The sequence below is a fragment of the Phycodurus eques genome, chromosome 9 (genome assembly GCF_024500275.1).
Source record: "Phycodurus eques isolate BA_2022a chromosome 9, UOR_Pequ_1.1, whole genome shotgun sequence".
NCBI lineage: Eukaryota > Metazoa > Chordata > Actinopteri > Syngnathiformes > Syngnathidae > Phycodurus > Phycodurus eques.
Window position 1 is genome coordinate 11,610,507 of NC_084533.1, and position 18,300 is coordinate 11,628,806.

At 41.3% G+C, this 18,300-nt stretch overlaps 2 protein-coding genes across 4 annotated transcripts; one reads left to right on the forward strand and one right to left on the reverse strand.

The window, feature by feature from the left end:
* Positions 1-747: 747 nt before the first annotated feature.
* Positions 748-5,658, forward strand: aldob (aldolase b, fructose-bisphosphate). The gene is made up of 9 exons (XM_061685038.1): positions 748-946; positions 2,196-2,308; positions 2,386-2,597; positions 3,957-4,011; positions 4,080-4,240; positions 4,492-4,575; positions 4,643-4,817; positions 5,039-5,238; positions 5,415-5,658. Exons 2-9 carry the CDS (start codon positions 2,197-2,199, stop codon positions 5,508-5,510), a joined length of 1,095 nt encoding a protein of 364 aa, XP_061541022.1. The 5' UTR covers positions 748-946; position 2,196; the 3' UTR covers positions 5,511-5,658.
* On the reverse strand, positions 4,068-12,246 carry tmco6 (transmembrane and coiled-coil domains 6). Of its 3 annotated transcripts, none has more exons than XM_061685036.1 (16): positions 12,066-12,246; positions 11,309-11,415; positions 11,123-11,235; positions 10,840-11,023; positions 10,661-10,765; positions 10,486-10,577; positions 9,647-9,763; positions 9,416-9,530; positions 8,751-8,931; positions 8,034-8,128; positions 7,775-7,942; positions 7,562-7,693; positions 7,403-7,494; positions 5,136-5,222; positions 4,688-4,830; positions 4,068-4,545 (listed from the first exon to the last, which is right to left on the reverse strand). In XM_061685036.1, exons 1-13 carry the CDS (start codon positions 12,154-12,156, stop codon positions 7,459-7,461), a joined length of 1,536 nt encoding a protein of 511 aa, XP_061541020.1. In that variant the 5' UTR covers positions 12,157-12,246; the 3' UTR covers positions 4,068-4,545; positions 4,688-4,830; positions 5,136-5,222; positions 7,403-7,458. The 3 variants fall into 3 exon arrangements, with proteins under 3 accessions (XP_061541020.1, XP_061541018.1, XP_061541019.1); XM_061685034.1 differs by having other exon boundaries at positions 9,416-9,584; XM_061685035.1 differs by having other exon boundaries at positions 4,068-4,588; positions 9,416-9,584.
* Positions 12,247-18,300: the final 6,054 nt, after the last annotated feature.

The following is an 18,300-nucleotide window of genomic DNA, read 5'->3' on the forward strand; positions in this document are numbered from 1 at the left end:
TTTCTCTGTCGGTCCAACAATTCACTTTCCTCCCTGTTTTTTTCCCTCACTCCTTATATAAAAGCGACTCATGGACCCTTGACTGAACTGTGATCAGCAATACAGAAAGCTATTTTGCACCCCGTGCAGAGTCCATATTGTGTAAAAAACGATTCTCGAGTGTCAACAATTTGTGCAGGACGTGTTTGGTGGGCAGTGACGCATGGCATTTACCTCAAAAACAACTTGCATGACAATCATAGCAAATCGTACTTCTGCTCGACAACTCAACTAGAAATGACAATTTGGAAGATTTATAATATGAGGATGCGTGATATACACTACCTGGACGAAAGTATTGGGACGTGTAGCCACATATATATATATATTTAGATATATAGGTGTGCGTGTAAATATGTAGATAGATAGATAGATAGATAGATAGATAGATAGATAGATAGATACACATAGATAGATACACTGACACATAGATAGATGGATGGATAGACAGATAGACATGTCCTCGCCGAGTGCGTGAATGTTGACTTTTAGAAGCACAGCAGAGAGCAGATGGATCATAATTGAGCAACACGCACAGAATGCAATCTCCCGCAATATCTTCACATCTAAACAAGCACAGGAACCTGTATTGCGACATTGCATTATTTGACAGTGTGCCCAATTCCAGCGTCATTATTTTTTTTTTTTTTGCTGAGATTACACTGTGTTGTCTTTGACAGTTTTAACTCCTGGCCCCCTGCCCCAAAGTCCACAAGGGAGCACTATTGACGCCCCCTCACACCGCCCATGGCTGTCCGCCTTGGGCCAATTGCATTTCCGGGGTGACGGCACGCCTCGCCACGTCACAAGTCGGAGCGCCGCCTTCTCTCGCTTAAATACGCGTTTGGGCGCCCCCCTCGCCCTCCGTTGTCAGTGTGACACCACGCCACATCGGTCCTCCTGTCAAGTAAGTCTTCCACTTTTGACTGCTCTTTCTTTGTGGATCGGGTGGGCTGCGGTCGGGTGGGGTGGGATGGGGAGAGAGGGGCCTCATTTTATGGATGTCAGCCGAACGTTTTCCCAGCGGTTTAAAGTTTCCCAAACTTGCTCCGAGAGGTGTGTACTTGTACAAGCAAAATCCTGTTGATCCTCCTTTGCTTACTGAGTGATCATTTGAGCGAATGCTGACGCGTCAGCATGGCTCAAACATGTCAGTCGCGTGGCTTTGTGCAAAGGAAAACCCTGCAAGCAGCCCACGTTAATAACTTTTGATTTGCAAAAGTCTGCCGTCTTTGCAATTGAGGCTTCGTGTTGTTATATACATGCATGGTCCTTAAAAAAACGTGTACTACGACTATGTGTAACTTGCACATATGAGGTGGCAAATGTATTCATAGTCTACTTAAGTACTGTGACTTGAGTAAAACAAAAACACTGGTACAAGTAAAAATGTACAGACTCTGAGATTTACTTAAGTAGAAAAAGTCAAAATGAAATCTTACTGTCAACTATAGCCCACAATACCTAGAATACGTGACTATTTGGCACAATGGGGGGGCGGGGACTGTTTTTGTATTGTATTGCCAGAAAATGGTGGGTTTTAGACTGGCAGAAGACCAGATATTCGCCACAAATCATTATTGGAGCCGACAACAGCTAACAATTCCCTTAAATAAGGCCATGGATGGACAATGGCTTGCTTCTCCGAATCGATTGCATCGTCCTCATTAATGCTCCCCGATTCACGTTCCCCCATGTTGCGCTTGTCTGTTTTTTTGTCACCTTATAAGATCTCAATCAATCAAAAGCTCAACCACGGTTGACTTTACCTTTTTATTTATGTCTTTTTTTTTACGTCAGGTCATCAACTGCTGAGGTTGCAAAAATGAAAACAAGCCTATTTTGACAAAGTCAGGGGTAGAAAGTACATCTGTTTTCAGATGTAGGGAGTAAAAGTAAAACATCAGAAAATGAATACTCAAATACCGAAGAAATTCACTTAAATACAGTTTCAAATTCTTTGTACTTTGTTACTTCCCACCACTGGTTGCACATTATAGAGAGGGGGAAAACCTGAAGGTTAAAGCAAGCCAAACATTTACAGAGGTGACGTAAGACAGGCAGTCAGTGATACAGAGCTAAAACAACAACTTCCTCATGTTTTCTAAAGAGCTTGGCTTGCTCACTTCCTAAAGAACCTGTTTCTCCCCCTCCAGAATGGCTCAGCAATTCCCATCCCTCTCTCCGGAGCAGAAGAAGGAGCTCTCGGAAATCGCCCAGAAGATTGTGGCCCCGGGGAAGGGAATACTGGCGGCAGATGAGTCTACTGGTCAGTTCACATGAGGGCAAGAGTCATTTAAAACAACAAGTTGAGAGGGAATCACTCATTTTCTTCTTGCCTTCAAGGCACCATGGGAAAGCGTCTCCAGAAGATCAACGTGGAGAACACCGAGGAAAACCGTCGCTGCTTCCGCGACCTCCTCTTCACATCTGCCGATCCCGTCCCTGACGCCATAGGAGGGGTCATTCTGTTCCATGAGACGCTTTACCAGAAGTCAGACAGCGGAAAGCCCTTCCCCCAAGTCATCAAAGACAGAGGCATTGTTGTGGGCATCAAGGTGAGGGGGCAGTGCTCTCACAAATTCTTGTACATTGAGGAGTGTAAACTGCTTGTCGCTGGGGCGTTTCACTCAAAGTCTGCCTTTGTACACTTGACTTTTACAGATGCATGTGCCCAATTTGTAAATGAAAGAAAATGGGGCACCAACAAGGGCTGTAACAATTAATGGAATAACATGCATAATTCAATTACAAAAAAGGTTGACGCAAAATCTATGCCTCAAAGCTTGGCAGGGATCATTTTTCACACAGACTATTGTTACTGCAGTTGCACTTTCCATTTCGAGTAGAAATAATTTTGCGCAATGGCAGCGAGGAAGGAGACCGTCGAAGATAGAAAGTCCAAAGTTATATTGGCTAATTTACTATGGCCTACCATCCTTCCTTAAACTTATTGGAATGTCCCTGCAAGGATAGTCAAGGGTTGGCCACAGCCGCTGGTGCGCTTTGAATCGCTTTATTGAGCAGAGTGTAAGAAAATAAACGCGTAATAACCACTTTCATACACTTGCTGCCAACGGCCACGACTCATGCCGAGTTACTCGACATGCAGACTGGCTAATGGGATAGCCAGTTAAGAGCCAACCATCTCTACGTTCTCATTTGCTAACACCCATGTTACTTGCCTCGTCTTTTAAAGCCATACCCACTCAAAGTCACAGATACTACACTAGAATGTGACGATGGCGACCCCAAATGGAGAAAAACCCTGTCACCTCATGTTGTCTTTAATAATGCAAAATAACATTTTATCGGATTCATCGATGGGCTAAATGGTTGAATACTTGATTCTAAAAATTAGAATCACCAACCATTTTAGTAGGCTCCATACAAGGAAAATTAAAACTCCATCTATTTTTAGTTGCCAGCAGGCACAACAAAAGATCAAGCGCAACTGCACCATTAGACAATGGGAAAAAACAAAAATGACATACTCTATGCCAGTCATGACCATTTTAATGGAAAACCGTTACATACTGTAGCCAGGAAGTCAAATTTTAGACATTTTTATTTCTATTCATTTATGTTGATTTTGCAATTTAATCAGTACATATTGAAAAGAGAGAAAAAATACCATCTGATGGAACACGGCCTTTTGCCTGTCTCTAGCCCTGGAAAGGGTACATAAAGTCAGTCTGGTATAATAATAGATTGGAAGTCCTCAATAGGCATACAGGTCCTTAATTCACATTATTACATCCTTGTAGTTTGAATTGAATATCCTTTGTGTAGGTCATTCCTTAAAGGACAGATACAGAATGCATTTTTCTTTAGCCTTTTTTCTGAAGGTGTGGGACACGGCTCACAGTCCACTGGCTTGTTTTATTTTGAAAGTTGATGGCTGTTTCCTCCTTCAGGTAGACAAGGGCACCGCTGGCCTGAACGGAACAGATGGAGAGACAACCACACAAGGTAAAAAATAACTTCATCACAAAATGTCTTCTGCAGAAGAGGATGCTCATTTTGCCTTTTGTCCACAGGTCTCGATGGCCTCTCGGAGCGCTGTGCCCAGTACAAGAAGGACGGCTGTGACTTTGCCAAGTGGAGGTGTGTGCTGAAGATCTCAGACAGCTGCCCCACACCTCTTGCCATCGCAGAGAATGCCAACGTACTGGCCAGATATGCCAGCATTTGTCAACAGGTTGGCATCACCCACTCAATAGAAATGACACCCAATTTGCAAGTACTACAATGGCACTCAGTGAAATTTGAACAATGCTAATATGAATCAGCAGCCTTCTAGATTTCTGTATTTGCCTGAATTGTGTAAAGACTTGTGCATTATTCTCTAAAAATGTGTCAGAGATGTCAAACATTTCTTGGACCAGTAGTGCATGTGGTGTATGTCTTCCTTGGCAGAGGTAATAGAAACGCATTCATCTCTCTCATTAGAATGGACTGGTGCCTATTGTGGAGCCAGAGATCCTTCCTGATGGAGTCCATGACCTGCAGAGATGCCAGTATGTCACAGAGAAGGTGGGTAGGTCATCTGTCGAATACGTTTAAATGAACAAATGTTTCTGAAAAGCATGAGTCTCTTCAGGTTCTAGCTGCTGTGTACAAGGCTCTGTCTGATCACCATGTGTACCTGGAGGGAACGCTGCTGAAGCCCAACATGGTCACCGCTGGACACTCCTGCACCAAGAAGTTCACCCCTCAGGAGGTCGCCATGGCTACCGTGACGGCTCTGAGGCGCACCGTGCCAGCAGCCGTGCCGGGTGAGTGTTTTGCCTGGAGATAACATATGTTAAGATGTTTCAGATAAAATCTCATGACACACTAACAAACAAACATGTCACAAAAAGTGGGTACAGTTTTAAAGTACATAGTACAAGTACATAATACTTTCTGCCATCGAGTGGAAGCAGATGATCTCTCACGGCACACAAGTGGGGAATCATTGCTTCACTTGTCAATGTCACTTCCTGTGTATTTGCAGGCATCTGCTTCCTGTCTGGGGGCCAGAGTGAGGAAGAGGCCTCGCTCAACCTGAACGCTATCAACCAGGTGGTGCTCAATCGCCCCTGGAAGCTCACCTTCTCCTATGGCCGTGCGCTGCAGGCGTCCACTCTTGCAGCCTGGCAGGGCAAAGCTGCCAACAAGGCTGCTGCACAGGAGGTTTTCTGCAAAAGGGCCAAGGTAAGCATCAGTGGCGGCGATGGGCTCGCCCAGTGGGTAATAAACACATGCGAGATATGAATTTACCCTTATCTTGCATTTCCCAACTTTATTCTGGCTGGTAAATGATTTGTCAAAAGCTGCTTGTCACATAATGTGGCGCAGGTAACCTGGCTGATGATTAACTCTCTCCTCAGATCAACGGTCTGGCTGCTAAAGGAGAGTACAAGGCCACAGGCTCGGCCAACCAGGCCTCCATGCAGTCTCTGCACACCACCAACTACATCTATTAAATGCTTTGACCTTAAGTGATAACTCACTTGGCCCAAATACGGACAACCTGTAATGTCTCTGATGGAAGTACATCATCGAGGGGGAAGATTGTCTTTTTCTTGACGAACTGCTTTTTGCCTCTTTAAAGGAATAAATTAAGTAACCAAATGTGTTTGGACGGTTTTCTTTTTATTGATGTATCATCAGTTGTATGTATTGGGTTTTCGACTACTCATGAGGGATATGAATGTTGTCTTTTGTGGTTTAAAATTGTATGGAATGACCAAAAAAAAAAAATCGTGAATAAGGAAACTTGAATACGGTTGCAGTTAACACACAAGCGACATTGGTTGGGGACTTACCGAATTTAGCTACCTTTTTATAGCACCACTGTCACTTTTGCTGTGTTCTGGCCCATTTCGTGGAGGATAACTTTGTAAACATAAGCTTTCGTACGCTGCTGGAAGTGCATTTGCAGGTTTTGAGTGAGCGAGCCATAAAAACATACTTGCGTTGTATTTTACAACAATATTTAACTTCATTTATGATTTAGAATGTAACTGGATTAAATAACAAAGCTTGCAGTCATTGCTCTTCGTGAGGTCTTCCGTAAGGTATGGAGCGATAGTTTACTGAAATACAAACAGGCGTACGTTTTAGCAAAAAAACAAACCAAAAAAATGTATCGATATAATAACACTGAATACTTATTTGATGGAGTGGCAACACTAACCCAAACGCAGTGTACTGCCAACAACTCTCCCCTTTTCAACTCAAGTTTGGTTGAATTCTACGATCACTGAGACTAATACGGGCACTAAGGCGGATACCTGTCTGGTTGCCTCTCTCTTCTTTGGGAAGTATCCCTTGATAGACTCACAAAAATCGTTAGTGCGGCAAAACAGATGACATGCTTGCTCAACCCTCTTCCTGGGAAACTTGTTCAAGAGCTGTTTTTAATCTTTGGACCTTCCATCTTAAATATTAACTTATCACTCTCCTCTGGCACTGTACCTGCAGCTTTCAAGGCAGCCGTTATTTGACCATTAATGAAACGACAACCTCGACCCTGAGAGTCATTGTAATTACAGTATAGGCTGGTGTCAAATCTCCCATATATTTAGTAAATTACCGAAACACAACAGCTTACTACTGATCACATGGCCTCTAGCAATCTGTTTGAACTTTTTCAGCCCAGTTTTAGGGCACACCACTCTACTGAAACATCCCTTGCAAAATCGACAAATTTTCTTTTACTAGCTATAAACTGCGACACCTCATAAATATTATTATTCGATCACAATGCTCCCTTTGGTACTGTCGATCATGACATTACTCCGACGTTGCTGCGGCTCATTCTGCATCGACTGACCCGTGCCTGGTCCTGAGGAAGAACCATTTTCCTGAAGGAATCTACCTGCGGTGCTTCATCTAATTTGTTTAAATGGACACTTGAGTTTGCATGGTGTAGCCTACTCATCTAACTTGTTTTTGCTGTTAAGCGTAGAAAGTAATACATTCTTACTGATGTTGTGTTTTAGGAAGACGTAGTCAATAACTGTAATGATCTAATTCAGAGGTTACTCTCATAGCAACTGGTTTATTTCACAATAGGTAGCTAAAAATACATTTTATTTAATTACATTTATGAACAACACAGACAACCAATCATGAAAAAATGTGAAGTAAAATGTAAGTATCGTCATTTGAAGCATGACGTCTTACTCAGATGTATTTTGTTGCTTAATTGAAACAGATTAGTCTTGCATGAATGCATTATGTAAAGAATAAACCCTATTACTAAATTTGGGCTAAATCTAAACTACAGTACTATTGATCAAAGGTCCAAATATATCACAAAACAGTGCTTTACGTTTAAAAAAAAAAAAATATGTGAAATTGTTTTGAGTACTTTTCCTTTCTCAGATGGGTCTTTGATGCATTTGAATTTAATGTGACATTGCCACATCAGACTTGCTGTCCAGAATGTGGGATGCAGTTGCCCTGCAACACAAAAACAGCTTTACTAACAAGTTCTTGGTTAGAAGACATTTGATTGTGAAGCATTTACAGAGTACGATGAGGAGGACAGAAGATGGTGCTCCAGGAGGTACGCTGCCCTTCGCCTTACATCTCCTTCGCTGCAGTAATGCAAAGTTTCTAGAAGTGAAATGCCACCTTGCTTCACAAAGTCCTCCACCACCTGAGGAAGAATATAAGGCAGCCCTGTTGAAATATGAAGATAATCTAATGCCATTGGGTGAGACTCAAGCGTTTGACTCACTTGAGAACCACTACCTAAGAGCATGAAAAGGATGTCCAGACTCAGGATGACCACCTCTTGCGCTGTCATTTTAAGTGTGGCAGAGAGTGAAGACAGCAATCCGAGCTCAGCCAGCTGGATGCAGAACTCCCTTTTCTTGTGGGCCACGTTAGCTAAAACTCTTAGGATCTGAGTATGGGATGACAGGGAGGCAGTGCCCAACATCGTTCAGCTATGAGAAGTTACGATGCTAAAAAAGAATTCAAGTTTTTGCACTGACCATTGTGTTGATGCCTTGACAGAATGGCAGAAGGCGGATCAAACTCGGGACCAAGTTGAGGCTCATCAAGGCCGAACACAATAAACTGGATCGAGCTGGATCACATCACAAGAAAACCATTACAAGTTATAAAAACATTAGAACTGAAAAAGTTTTTGGGAATAAAGTAGTAATGTGACAAATGGCCACCATTAGGGCTGCAACAAATATGTATTTCAAAGTATTTCAAGGACAGGACAAAAAAATGCTTGAGGATTTTTTTATGCCTCGGGGATCGGCTTATTTAAACTCATTCACTGCCAGCCAGTTTCTATACTATTTGTATATACAGTAGCTGCCTGTTAGCTTATGTCATCAATGCAAGGTGCACATATTTGATTCAAGGAGTGGGAAAATGGCGAGAATGCATCATTATAGTTTGCAAACTGCGTCCAACACAACGACGACATCAGAGAAGAAAAATGTGGGGAAATAAAGACAAAATGCCAAAAGTGCATTTCACACTGAGCAGAAAGGTGAAAACCGAATTTCTCATACAGTGCTGTGAATAAGTATTTGCCTCCTTCAAATTCTTATTTTATTGCATAGTTTCTACACTTTAATGTTAAAGATCATCTAACAAATGGAAATAGCCGACAAAGATAACCCAAGTAAACGCATCTTAAATGCTGTTTTTAAAGATGATTCTATTAAAATGTCTGCAGAATGAAGAACCACCTGTGAGATTGTTGAGGACCCAGGCACTCTCTTTGGCCAAAGCGGGTCGACTCTGGACGTAAGCCTGAAGCAGAGCACACAGAGCAGCTACGAGCCCTTCGTCACTCAAACAAGCACTAACCTCGTCTGGCGTGTAGGAAGACAGGAGGTTCCCTACGCACCTTAGCAGAGGACAGATGAGCTGAGGAGGTGGAACACAGAAAACAAAAAAACGGGACCGCGCACTGTCAATTCAGGTATGTCTAAAAAATTTAAATGGTGTACTGTACAGGGTAACACACGTGAGCATTTTTACCTTTGTAAAGAAAGAATATTTGATACAGCAGCTGTATTGGCAGTCATTAGATTCTGCAAGTGCTCATAATTTTGTGGGAGTTGTGTATACAAGTGATTCCCAAACAATGCGCTGCATTATCCAATTGTACTTAATTGGTCGGAGAATAATTTATTTATGACAAATAATGTAACTTTGTTCATCTATCTCTGCCAGCGACAAATAGTGAAGGCAGAACAAACGTGCTTCCATTAGATGGCAGAAGGTACTTAATTGATCCGCTTATCAACTATTTGTGACATTCTTGTTTCGTACTGTGCTGAGATCTAATGTAAAATAGAATCCTTGGCTCAAAAATGGTTGGGGAAACACTGGCCAACAATTAACTCACCAGTTCGAGTCCTTCTTCTTTGTTTCCTTGAACAACAGTGTCACCCAGCGACACTAACAACATACTGCACTGCAACAGAGCCCCGCAAGCCAACAGAGCTTGGAGATCCTCACCACTTTGCAGAAGACAGCAGCAGAGGAGAGTCACATCTTTATTAACGATTACATGGCTGCAATTGAAAAAAATAAGTGTTGCTTGACATACATGCTGAGATTAGTGGACAGCACTCACCTGCATGTGAGGTAGTGCAGACACCAAGCACACTCAATGGCAGGCCCCAGTGAAAAATTCTGGTTGGGTGTCAGGACTCCTAAAAGGTTTGAAGGTAAACTAGAGGCCAGAACCAACCTACAAACCGTGAGAGAGCCCATGAAGCAACAGCAGTGGAACCTCCAGATTTCAATATGCAATCGTTAAGAGAATTTTTTTTAAAATGAAGTCAAAAGTGGACTATGTAACGCTGTCCTGACTGTCCATTAAATGAACAGGTAAACAACAGAGAATAATAATAAAAGAAGGGAAACCCTAAAGTGGGTTGCGATGGGTCTTTTTCAGAGGCATCATCCTCATTCGTCAGCCATATTTATCATATCAACAAAGGTAAGTAGACATTTTATTGTTTTAAAGCCCTAAAGTTAATATCGCCATGAGGTGCCTTTAAGACTGACCCACTTCTGAATCAAAAACCTGAGATTTTCCATGGAAGTTCACATTCAATGTACAACCCCAATTCCAATGAAGTTGGGACGTTGTGTTAAAAATGACATGTGTGTGGGACATGCAAAATTTCACATACCGGTATAACCAATGGGAAAGGAAAAAAAAAATAATAATAATAATAAAATGAAGGAAACATTTTAGCAGACTCATCATTGTACTGGTATCTGTGCAAATGTCTGGCCACTTATAATAAGATCTCAGAATTGAATTTTTCTGCTAGACTTTCATGATGACTAGCGTGATTCTGATGAGGACACTAAAGGCACTTCATAGCGATATTGACACACCAGCTGTTAACTAGTTTTCACACTTGTATCACTAAGCATGTAATGGTTGATTGAGGTGCTTACGGGATTATTTTCCCTGACGCTTCTTTGGTCTGGAGAAGTTGTGAAAGGGTGAAACCGACGGCTTCCACCACTGCCATGTTATGCCTCTGGTTCTGGACACATGTATGATAATAATTTACTAATTTTTTTTTTATGGTGTTCATTTGCAGTATTTCTGACAAAGCAAATCTTGTACCTCTATACAGCTGGCAAGGGCTGATATGATTCCCTGAGCCAGAAGTTTCTCTCTCACGACATCACTGTCTGGGCATAAATTCCCAAGCGTGTAGAGGCAAAGCTCCTGTGTGAATACACAAAAAAGATGATGAACGGTTCCGTCATACGTAATTTGACAAGGGGAGAAATGTCACTAACAGTGAACCTGGTGCTTTGTCCAGCTAGATAGGTGAGGAGGTAGGGTGTGGCGGGCAGACAGGCTGGGGCCACGCTGGGGTGAGGAGAGTGAGACAGCTCGTGGAGACAGTGGACAGATTGCAGGCGACACAGAGTGTTGGTGCCCGTGAGGAGGCCGATCAGCATGTGGACACTGTTCTCTTGCCTGACAGAATACACACAGAGCGAGGGAAAAGGAAGAGAATAACCTATGGCTGTTCAAACAGATTCCACATAAAACAAAATCAAAGGAACATTGGCATACTTGATGAAGACCAGTTGAGACGCCGGGTCACGGAGAGATTTACTCAAGGTTTTAAGATGGGCTTCCTTCTCTAGACCACCGTGTTGAATTTTGTGTAACAAACTGACAACATCCTGCACACAGAAGACGCAAGTATTTATGTTTTCATTCCACTGTAATTAATCTAAAGATATTGTTGTCACTCACCTTTTCATCTGAACAAGTGTCCATGATGGTTTCTTGCTGCCCGTCATCTTCATTCAGCAGGAGTCTCTTGCTTACCAGTTCTCTGTCTCGGCGGGCCTGACGAAGTGCTACAGCACCAAAAAAAATAATAAAAAAAAATAAAAAATTAAAAAAAAATTATAAATCACACTTCACTCAACAGACATCAGTTTTTGCCAACATGATAGTCAGGCTATGGAAAAATACAGTAAATCAGAGAGCCTCTGTTAACCCAGAGGTACTTTGCCTGAGTGTAAACTATACAGGTGGTAGCAGACAATACAAGAACTGTATCAAACATTCCGCCATAACAAAAGATTAATACTGTAATTCCCAGGGTTCACTGAGAGTGTCAGCGATGTATAACTTTTACATTAATGTATAAATTATATATTGTAGGTTGTATTTTGACTCTGATGCAGTACAGTTCTACACCACAGCAAACGTCCACAATGATAAACATATATAATCAAGTTTATCAAAACTGAGCATTAACTTGCTGACCAAAAATTTAATGGTGTTGGCCAGGGAGCTTATATTAAACAAAGGAGCTTGGTGAAACTAGGCTTACGTTGACCATGTCTAAACGCAGTTGCTAAATAAAATAAAAACGGGAACACAACCCATTCGAATCACACGGACAACAAGATGAACCCGTTCGATAAAACAAAATAACAACCTGATTTTACAGTACATTGCTTCGTTACATGTCGTCAAAGAACACCAAAACAAAAAAAACCTTTTTCGTGCTCTCGCCTCTTTAACCGGAACTCTTCCAAGCTGAAGCCTGCTCGGCCAGCTTTATAGCGAACTCTACTTAACCTCCACATAATTTAAACTTTCAGAAACTTTCAGAAACGTTACTTGAAGATGCAGGTTGACACCGTTGATGTTATTTGAGACCAAACAAATAAAAGGGACGTCTTCTTTTGCGTTTGATTCGCGGTTGGCAGCCATCTATTATGTACATTACCGCCACCTAGTGCGGAAGGTGAAATCAACAGAAGGACTGTGTTAGGAATTGTTCACTCCTTCTCTACTCCCTAATCACTATATAAACATTTTTATATACTGTGCTGTAGTTGACTACAAACACCAGTCAAATAAAACAAATATTTTTCTAATACTCATTGGATGCGCCATTTATACATTTATTTAGTGAATGCAAAGTCCTTCAGCCAGTCACTTGCATCTTGCTTTACTGAGTGGAGGGTGGCTAATCCTCCCCTCAGTCTTTGGAGAGGGCACGCTTCAATTATGTGTTCCAAAGTCTGCTCCTCTTCACAAGCGCACAGTGGGCTGGGGCTACTGCCCTATGTATGAAGGCTGCTGGCCATGCATGGATCATGACCAGTCCTAAATAAACTAATGGCTGAGCACTGTCTCCTTGAAAGCTTGGTGGTGCCAGGGACCTGTTGAGTAGGGTCTGACACCAGTTTATTGGGGAACTACTTGAACAGCCATTCCCTCTTGATGGGGGTCGATCAGTGGGTGGGGTGAAGATACACTATATTGCCAAAAGCAGAAGCACATTTACGAGGTAAATGTGCTTCTGGAAAAATGGTCATAAATTACCATAAACAAACTATTTAACCTTGTGGAAAAATCTTCCCAGAACAGTTTAAGATGTTATAACTGCAGAGGGGGGGACCGATGTCATATTAAATCCGATGGATTAAGAATAGGATGTCACTTAAATTCATATATGAATCAAGGCAGGTGAGTGAATACTTTTGGCAATATAGTGTATTCTCTTGATGGATCGGTAGATGGGGCAGCCTTCAATCTATTGGAGCAGCAGATGTGGTTGGCTTGATGCATAGGGGAGCAATGTATAAGACAGGCAGCCAGGGTTTTAGTGTTGAGCGAATTGTCCCAGTTATGATTTGCATGGCTTTGTTGAGCTGGGCGTCAATGTGGTGTGGATGGGATGATCTGGACCAAAAAGGGGCACAATACACAAGGACGAGCTGTGCTGAAGTGCATAGTGTGATAGTTGATGAGCCCCATTTCTCTCCAGCAAGCTTGCAGAATAGGTTGTTTCTGGACTTTACTTGGCCATCCCTTTTACACAGGTACATCTAAATAAATTATAGTGTTAAAAGCTTAATTTAGTTAGGTAAGTGAAAGTCATAGGTGCACTACAAACACACAGACTGAAATATTTCATTTTCAAATACAGTACATAGCGTATGTATAACTGATGATTGTAGCTTACAGCAAACAAAAACCCCAAATTCACCATCTGTAGAAATTTGAATATGTAACAATCAAGAAAAAAAATGAAAATACATTTTAATTTGGAAATTAGACAGGAATTTGTACTTTGAAAATTATTTCAATCGTTCCAAAAATGAACTAGATGAAATGAACTTTGAACTAGTTTGCATTAAAAAAAAAAAAGAACTTTCCCAACACTGATCCTGTATGATTTCACCTCGCAATATACAGTGGGTACGGAAAGTATAAATACCCCCTTAAATTTTCCCCTCTTTGTTATATTGCAGCCGTTTGCTAAAATAATTTAAGTTAATTTTTTCCCTCAATGTACACACAGCACCCTACATTGACAGAAAAAAACCCCAGAATTGTTGACATTTTTTTCAGATTTATTAAAAAGAAAAACTGAACTATCACACAGCCATAGGTATCCAGGTCCTTTGCTCAGTATTTAGTAGAAGCACCCCTTTGAGCTAATACAGCCATGAGTCCTTTTGGGAAAAACTTGTTGGATGTTTTTGACACCTGGATTTGGGGATCCTCTGCCATTCCTCCTTGCAGATCCTCTCCAGTTCTGTCAGGTTAGATGGTGAACGTTGGTGGACACCTATTATCAGGTCTCTCCAGAGATGTTCAATTGGGTTTAAGTCAGGGCTCTGACTGGGCCATTCAAGAACAGTCACGGAGTTGTTGTGAAGCCAATCCTTCGTTATTTTAGCTGTGTGCTTAGGGTCATTTTCTTTTTTGAAGGTGAACCTTCGACCCACTCTGAGGTTCTGGGCACTCTGGAGAAGGTTTTCGTCCAGAAAATCCCTGTACTTGGCCGCATTGATTCCTTCGATTGCAACCAGTCATCCTTGTCCCTGCAGCTGCAAAACACCCCCTCCGCATGATGCTGCCACCACCACGCGGCACTATTGGGACTGTATTGGACAGCTGATGAGCAGTGCCTGGTTTTCTCCACACATACCGCTTAGAATTAAGACCAAAAATTTCTATCTTGGTCTCATCGGACCAGAGAATCTTATTTCTCACCATTTTGGTGTCCTTTAGTTGTTTTTAGCAAACTCCATGTGGGCTTTCATGCGTCTTGCACTGAGGAGAGGCTTCCGTTGGGCCACAGTGCCATAAAGCCCGGAGTGGTGGATGGCTGCAGGGATGCTTGACTTTCTAGAACTTTCTCCCATCTCCCAACTGCATCTCTGGAGCTCAGCCACAGTGATCTTTGGGTTCCTCTTTACCTCTCTCACCAAGGCTCTTCTCCCCCGATGGCTCAGTTTGGCCGGACGGCCAGATCTAGGAAGGGTTCTGGTCGTCCCAAACGTCTTCCATTTAAGGATTATGGAGGCCACTGTGCTCTTAGGAACCTTAAGTGCAGCAGAAATTTTTTTTGCAGTCTTGGCCAGATTTGTGCCTTGCCACAATTCTGTCTCTGAGCTCTTCAGGCAGTTCCTTTGACCTCATGATTCTCATTTGCTCTGACATGCACTGTGAGCTGGAAGGTCTTATATAGACAGGTGTGTGGCTTTCCTAATCAAGTCAAAACAGTATAATAAAACACAGCTGGACTCCAATGAAGGTGTGGAACCATCTCAAGAATGATCAGAAGAAATGGACAGCACCCGAGTTAAATATGCGTGTCATAGCAAAGGGTCTGAATACTTATGGCTGTGTGATATTTTAGGTATTACTTTTTAATAAATCTGCAAAAATGTCAACAATTCTGTTTTTTTCTGTCAATATGGGGTGCTGTGTGTACATTAATGAGGAACAAAATTTAACTTAAACGATTTTAGCAAATGGATGCAATATAACGAAGTGAAACATTTAAGGGGGTCTGAATACTTTCCGTACCCACTGTATATTGCAGTTAAAAACAAACAAACAAAAAACGCAATGTCATTTTTTTCCAATATCATATCCATATCAATAGCACTAATCTACCTCACAACAAAAATGAAGTGAACTCGTCGATCAGGGCATGCAAAAGAAACAGAAAAAACTGAGGATGCAGAAAAGAAAACACGAGAGTGGTAAATGTGAATGTGCATCTGTTAAATGAGAAAAGTAGTGATGCACTCAGAAATGTTTACTCCACATTATTGGCTAACATTTGGTAAACAGCAGACCCCCTAAGAAGTTGAGACAAAACAATATACATTTGTTTGAATTTGTTGGCATTGTAAAAGTATTGGCCCCCTTCTCAAATTCTAATATTTTTGCAGTTTCCCCACTTTAAGATCATCCCAAAAATTTAAAATATAAGACAAATATAACCCAAGTGAACTTAAATATCTATTTTAAAATGGTGAATTCATTTATTAAGGCAAAAAAAATAATAATTCAAAGTTACCTGGCCCTGTGTGAAAAAGTAATGCACCACTAAACCTAATAACTGGTTGGGCCATCCTCAGGACCAACGACTGAAATCAAGTGTTTTCTATACCTGGCAATAAGACTTTCACATCTCTGTGGAGATATTTTGGCCCATTCTTCCTTGAAGAATTGTTTGAATTCAGCAAAATTGGAGGGTTTTCAAGCATAAACGGTCTTTTTAAGGTCATGCCACTGGATTTCAAATGGATTCAAGTCTCGACTTTGACTAGGCTACTCCAAAAACCTTCATTTTGTTCTTTAAGCCATTCAGAACTTGCTGATGTGTTTTGGATTGTTATCCTGCTGCAGAACCATAAATATGCTTCAGCTTGAGGTCACAAACTGATGGCTGAACATTTTCCTTCAGGACTTTCTGTTAAATAGCAGAATTTATGGTTCCATATATCACAGAAAGTTGTCCAGGTCCTGAAGTAGAACAGCAGCCAAAACCATCACACTACCACCAACATGTTCGACTGTTGGTATGACGGTCTTTTTCTGAAATGTTGTGCGACATTTACACCTTCCAAAAATCACAACTTTCATCTCATCATTCCATATATTCTCTCAAAAGTCTTTGGAATCACTCAGGTTTTTTTTGTGTGCAAAATTAAGACGAGCGTTTTTGTTCTTTTTGGTTAGCAGTAGTTTTTGCCTTGGAACTCTGCCATGGATGCCATTTTAGCCCAGTGTCTTCCTTATTGTTGTGTAATGAACACTGACCTTACCTGTGGCAAGGGAGGCATGCAGTTCTTTTGAAGTTGTCCTGAGTTCCTTTGTGGCCTCCTGGATGAGTCATTACTGTTCTCTTGGGGTAATATTTGTAGGCCAGCCACTCCTGGGAAGGTTCACCACTGTTCCATAAGTTCTCCATTTGAGCTTAATGGTTCTCCCTACAGTTTGCTGGAATCCTAAAGCTTTTAAAAATGGCTTCTGTAACCCTTTCCAGACTGATCGAGGTCAATTACTTTATTTCTAAACTGTTTAGGAATTTTTTTTGATCTTTTGTCTGACTTGATTTTGCTGGGATATATTCTGATTTCTTGATTGAACAGGTCTGGAGGAAACCAGGTTTGGTGCGATCAGTGAAAATTAACCAAAAAAATATGATTTGTCATAATTAATTCTTGATTTAACAAGAGGGGTAATAAATTTTTCCACACAGTTCCAGGTAACAATAGTTTTTCCCCCTTAATAGATGAAATCACCATTTAAAAACAACATTTTATATTCACTTGGCTGATATTTGTCTGATATTTACATTTGGATCTTAAAGAACTATGCAAGAATATAAGAATTTGAGAAGGGGGCCAATACTTTCTCACAACATTGTAAGGTATATGCCATTCGTCATCAGGTGCCAATGATAATTTCTCCCATTAGCAGAATAATACAACCAGTTCAGGGTGTACCCCGCCTCCTGCCAGACGATAGCTAGGATAGGCTCCAGCACAACCGCGACCTTAGTGAGTTGAAGCAGCTCAGAAAATGGATGGATGGATGGATAGCAGAATAATGCATTTGTTGTCAAATGCTAAATTTGTTAGCAGCCTCAATTCTGCCGTTTGGTTTGTTCAAACTGGTACTGAAATGTGTCTGGAATAGATCAATATACATCCCTTGGAATTTTTTTGCTTTAGGTCAAATGTTATTTTGACCAAAATACAAAATATTGGAGTGGTAAATGAAAATGGCTGTTCATCAATTATTCCATACAGATCTTAGTATTTTAATTGGTATAAACATTTGTTCACTTGCATGAAGATATTAAAGTAACCTAACCAAATATAGTGTCCTCTTTTCTTTTTTCTTCCTCAAGGTGCTATATTAGTTTTTTGGACAACAACAACAGCAACCCTCTTCTAAATACATTCAAGTTGAACCAAAGTCATTCTCAGGTTTTGCTTCTAAATAGATTTAATATATTTGAAGTACTGAAAACGTGCAAAGACTGAGAACAAAATTAGTACTGAATTGTTCAGCTATAGCTTAAAACTATGTCAACATCTCAGTTGGCCGGATCTTTTGGGCAGGGCTAAAAACTAGCCCCATGACCAAAGCGGGCTGGGGCATATGCTTTCTGGTATAAGGTCCTCCACCACTATATAACTCACGAGCGACGTCTATATGGCTATGCGTCGGAATTGCGAGTTTCCAAATAATATTAGCTTGGACGATTTCTAGCTCAAGTACATCATGTAGTTAGCATCAAGCTTTGTCTAAAACCTGAAAAATGCATCTTCCTTGAAGTGTTTTGTGTTATTTGGTCTAGTGTCTCAATGCAGCCCGATGGGGGGCACAAGCCAGTGCAAACTGTATGCTGGTCCCAAGACTGGATAAATTCAGAGGGTTGCGTCAGGAGGGGCATCCGGCTTAAA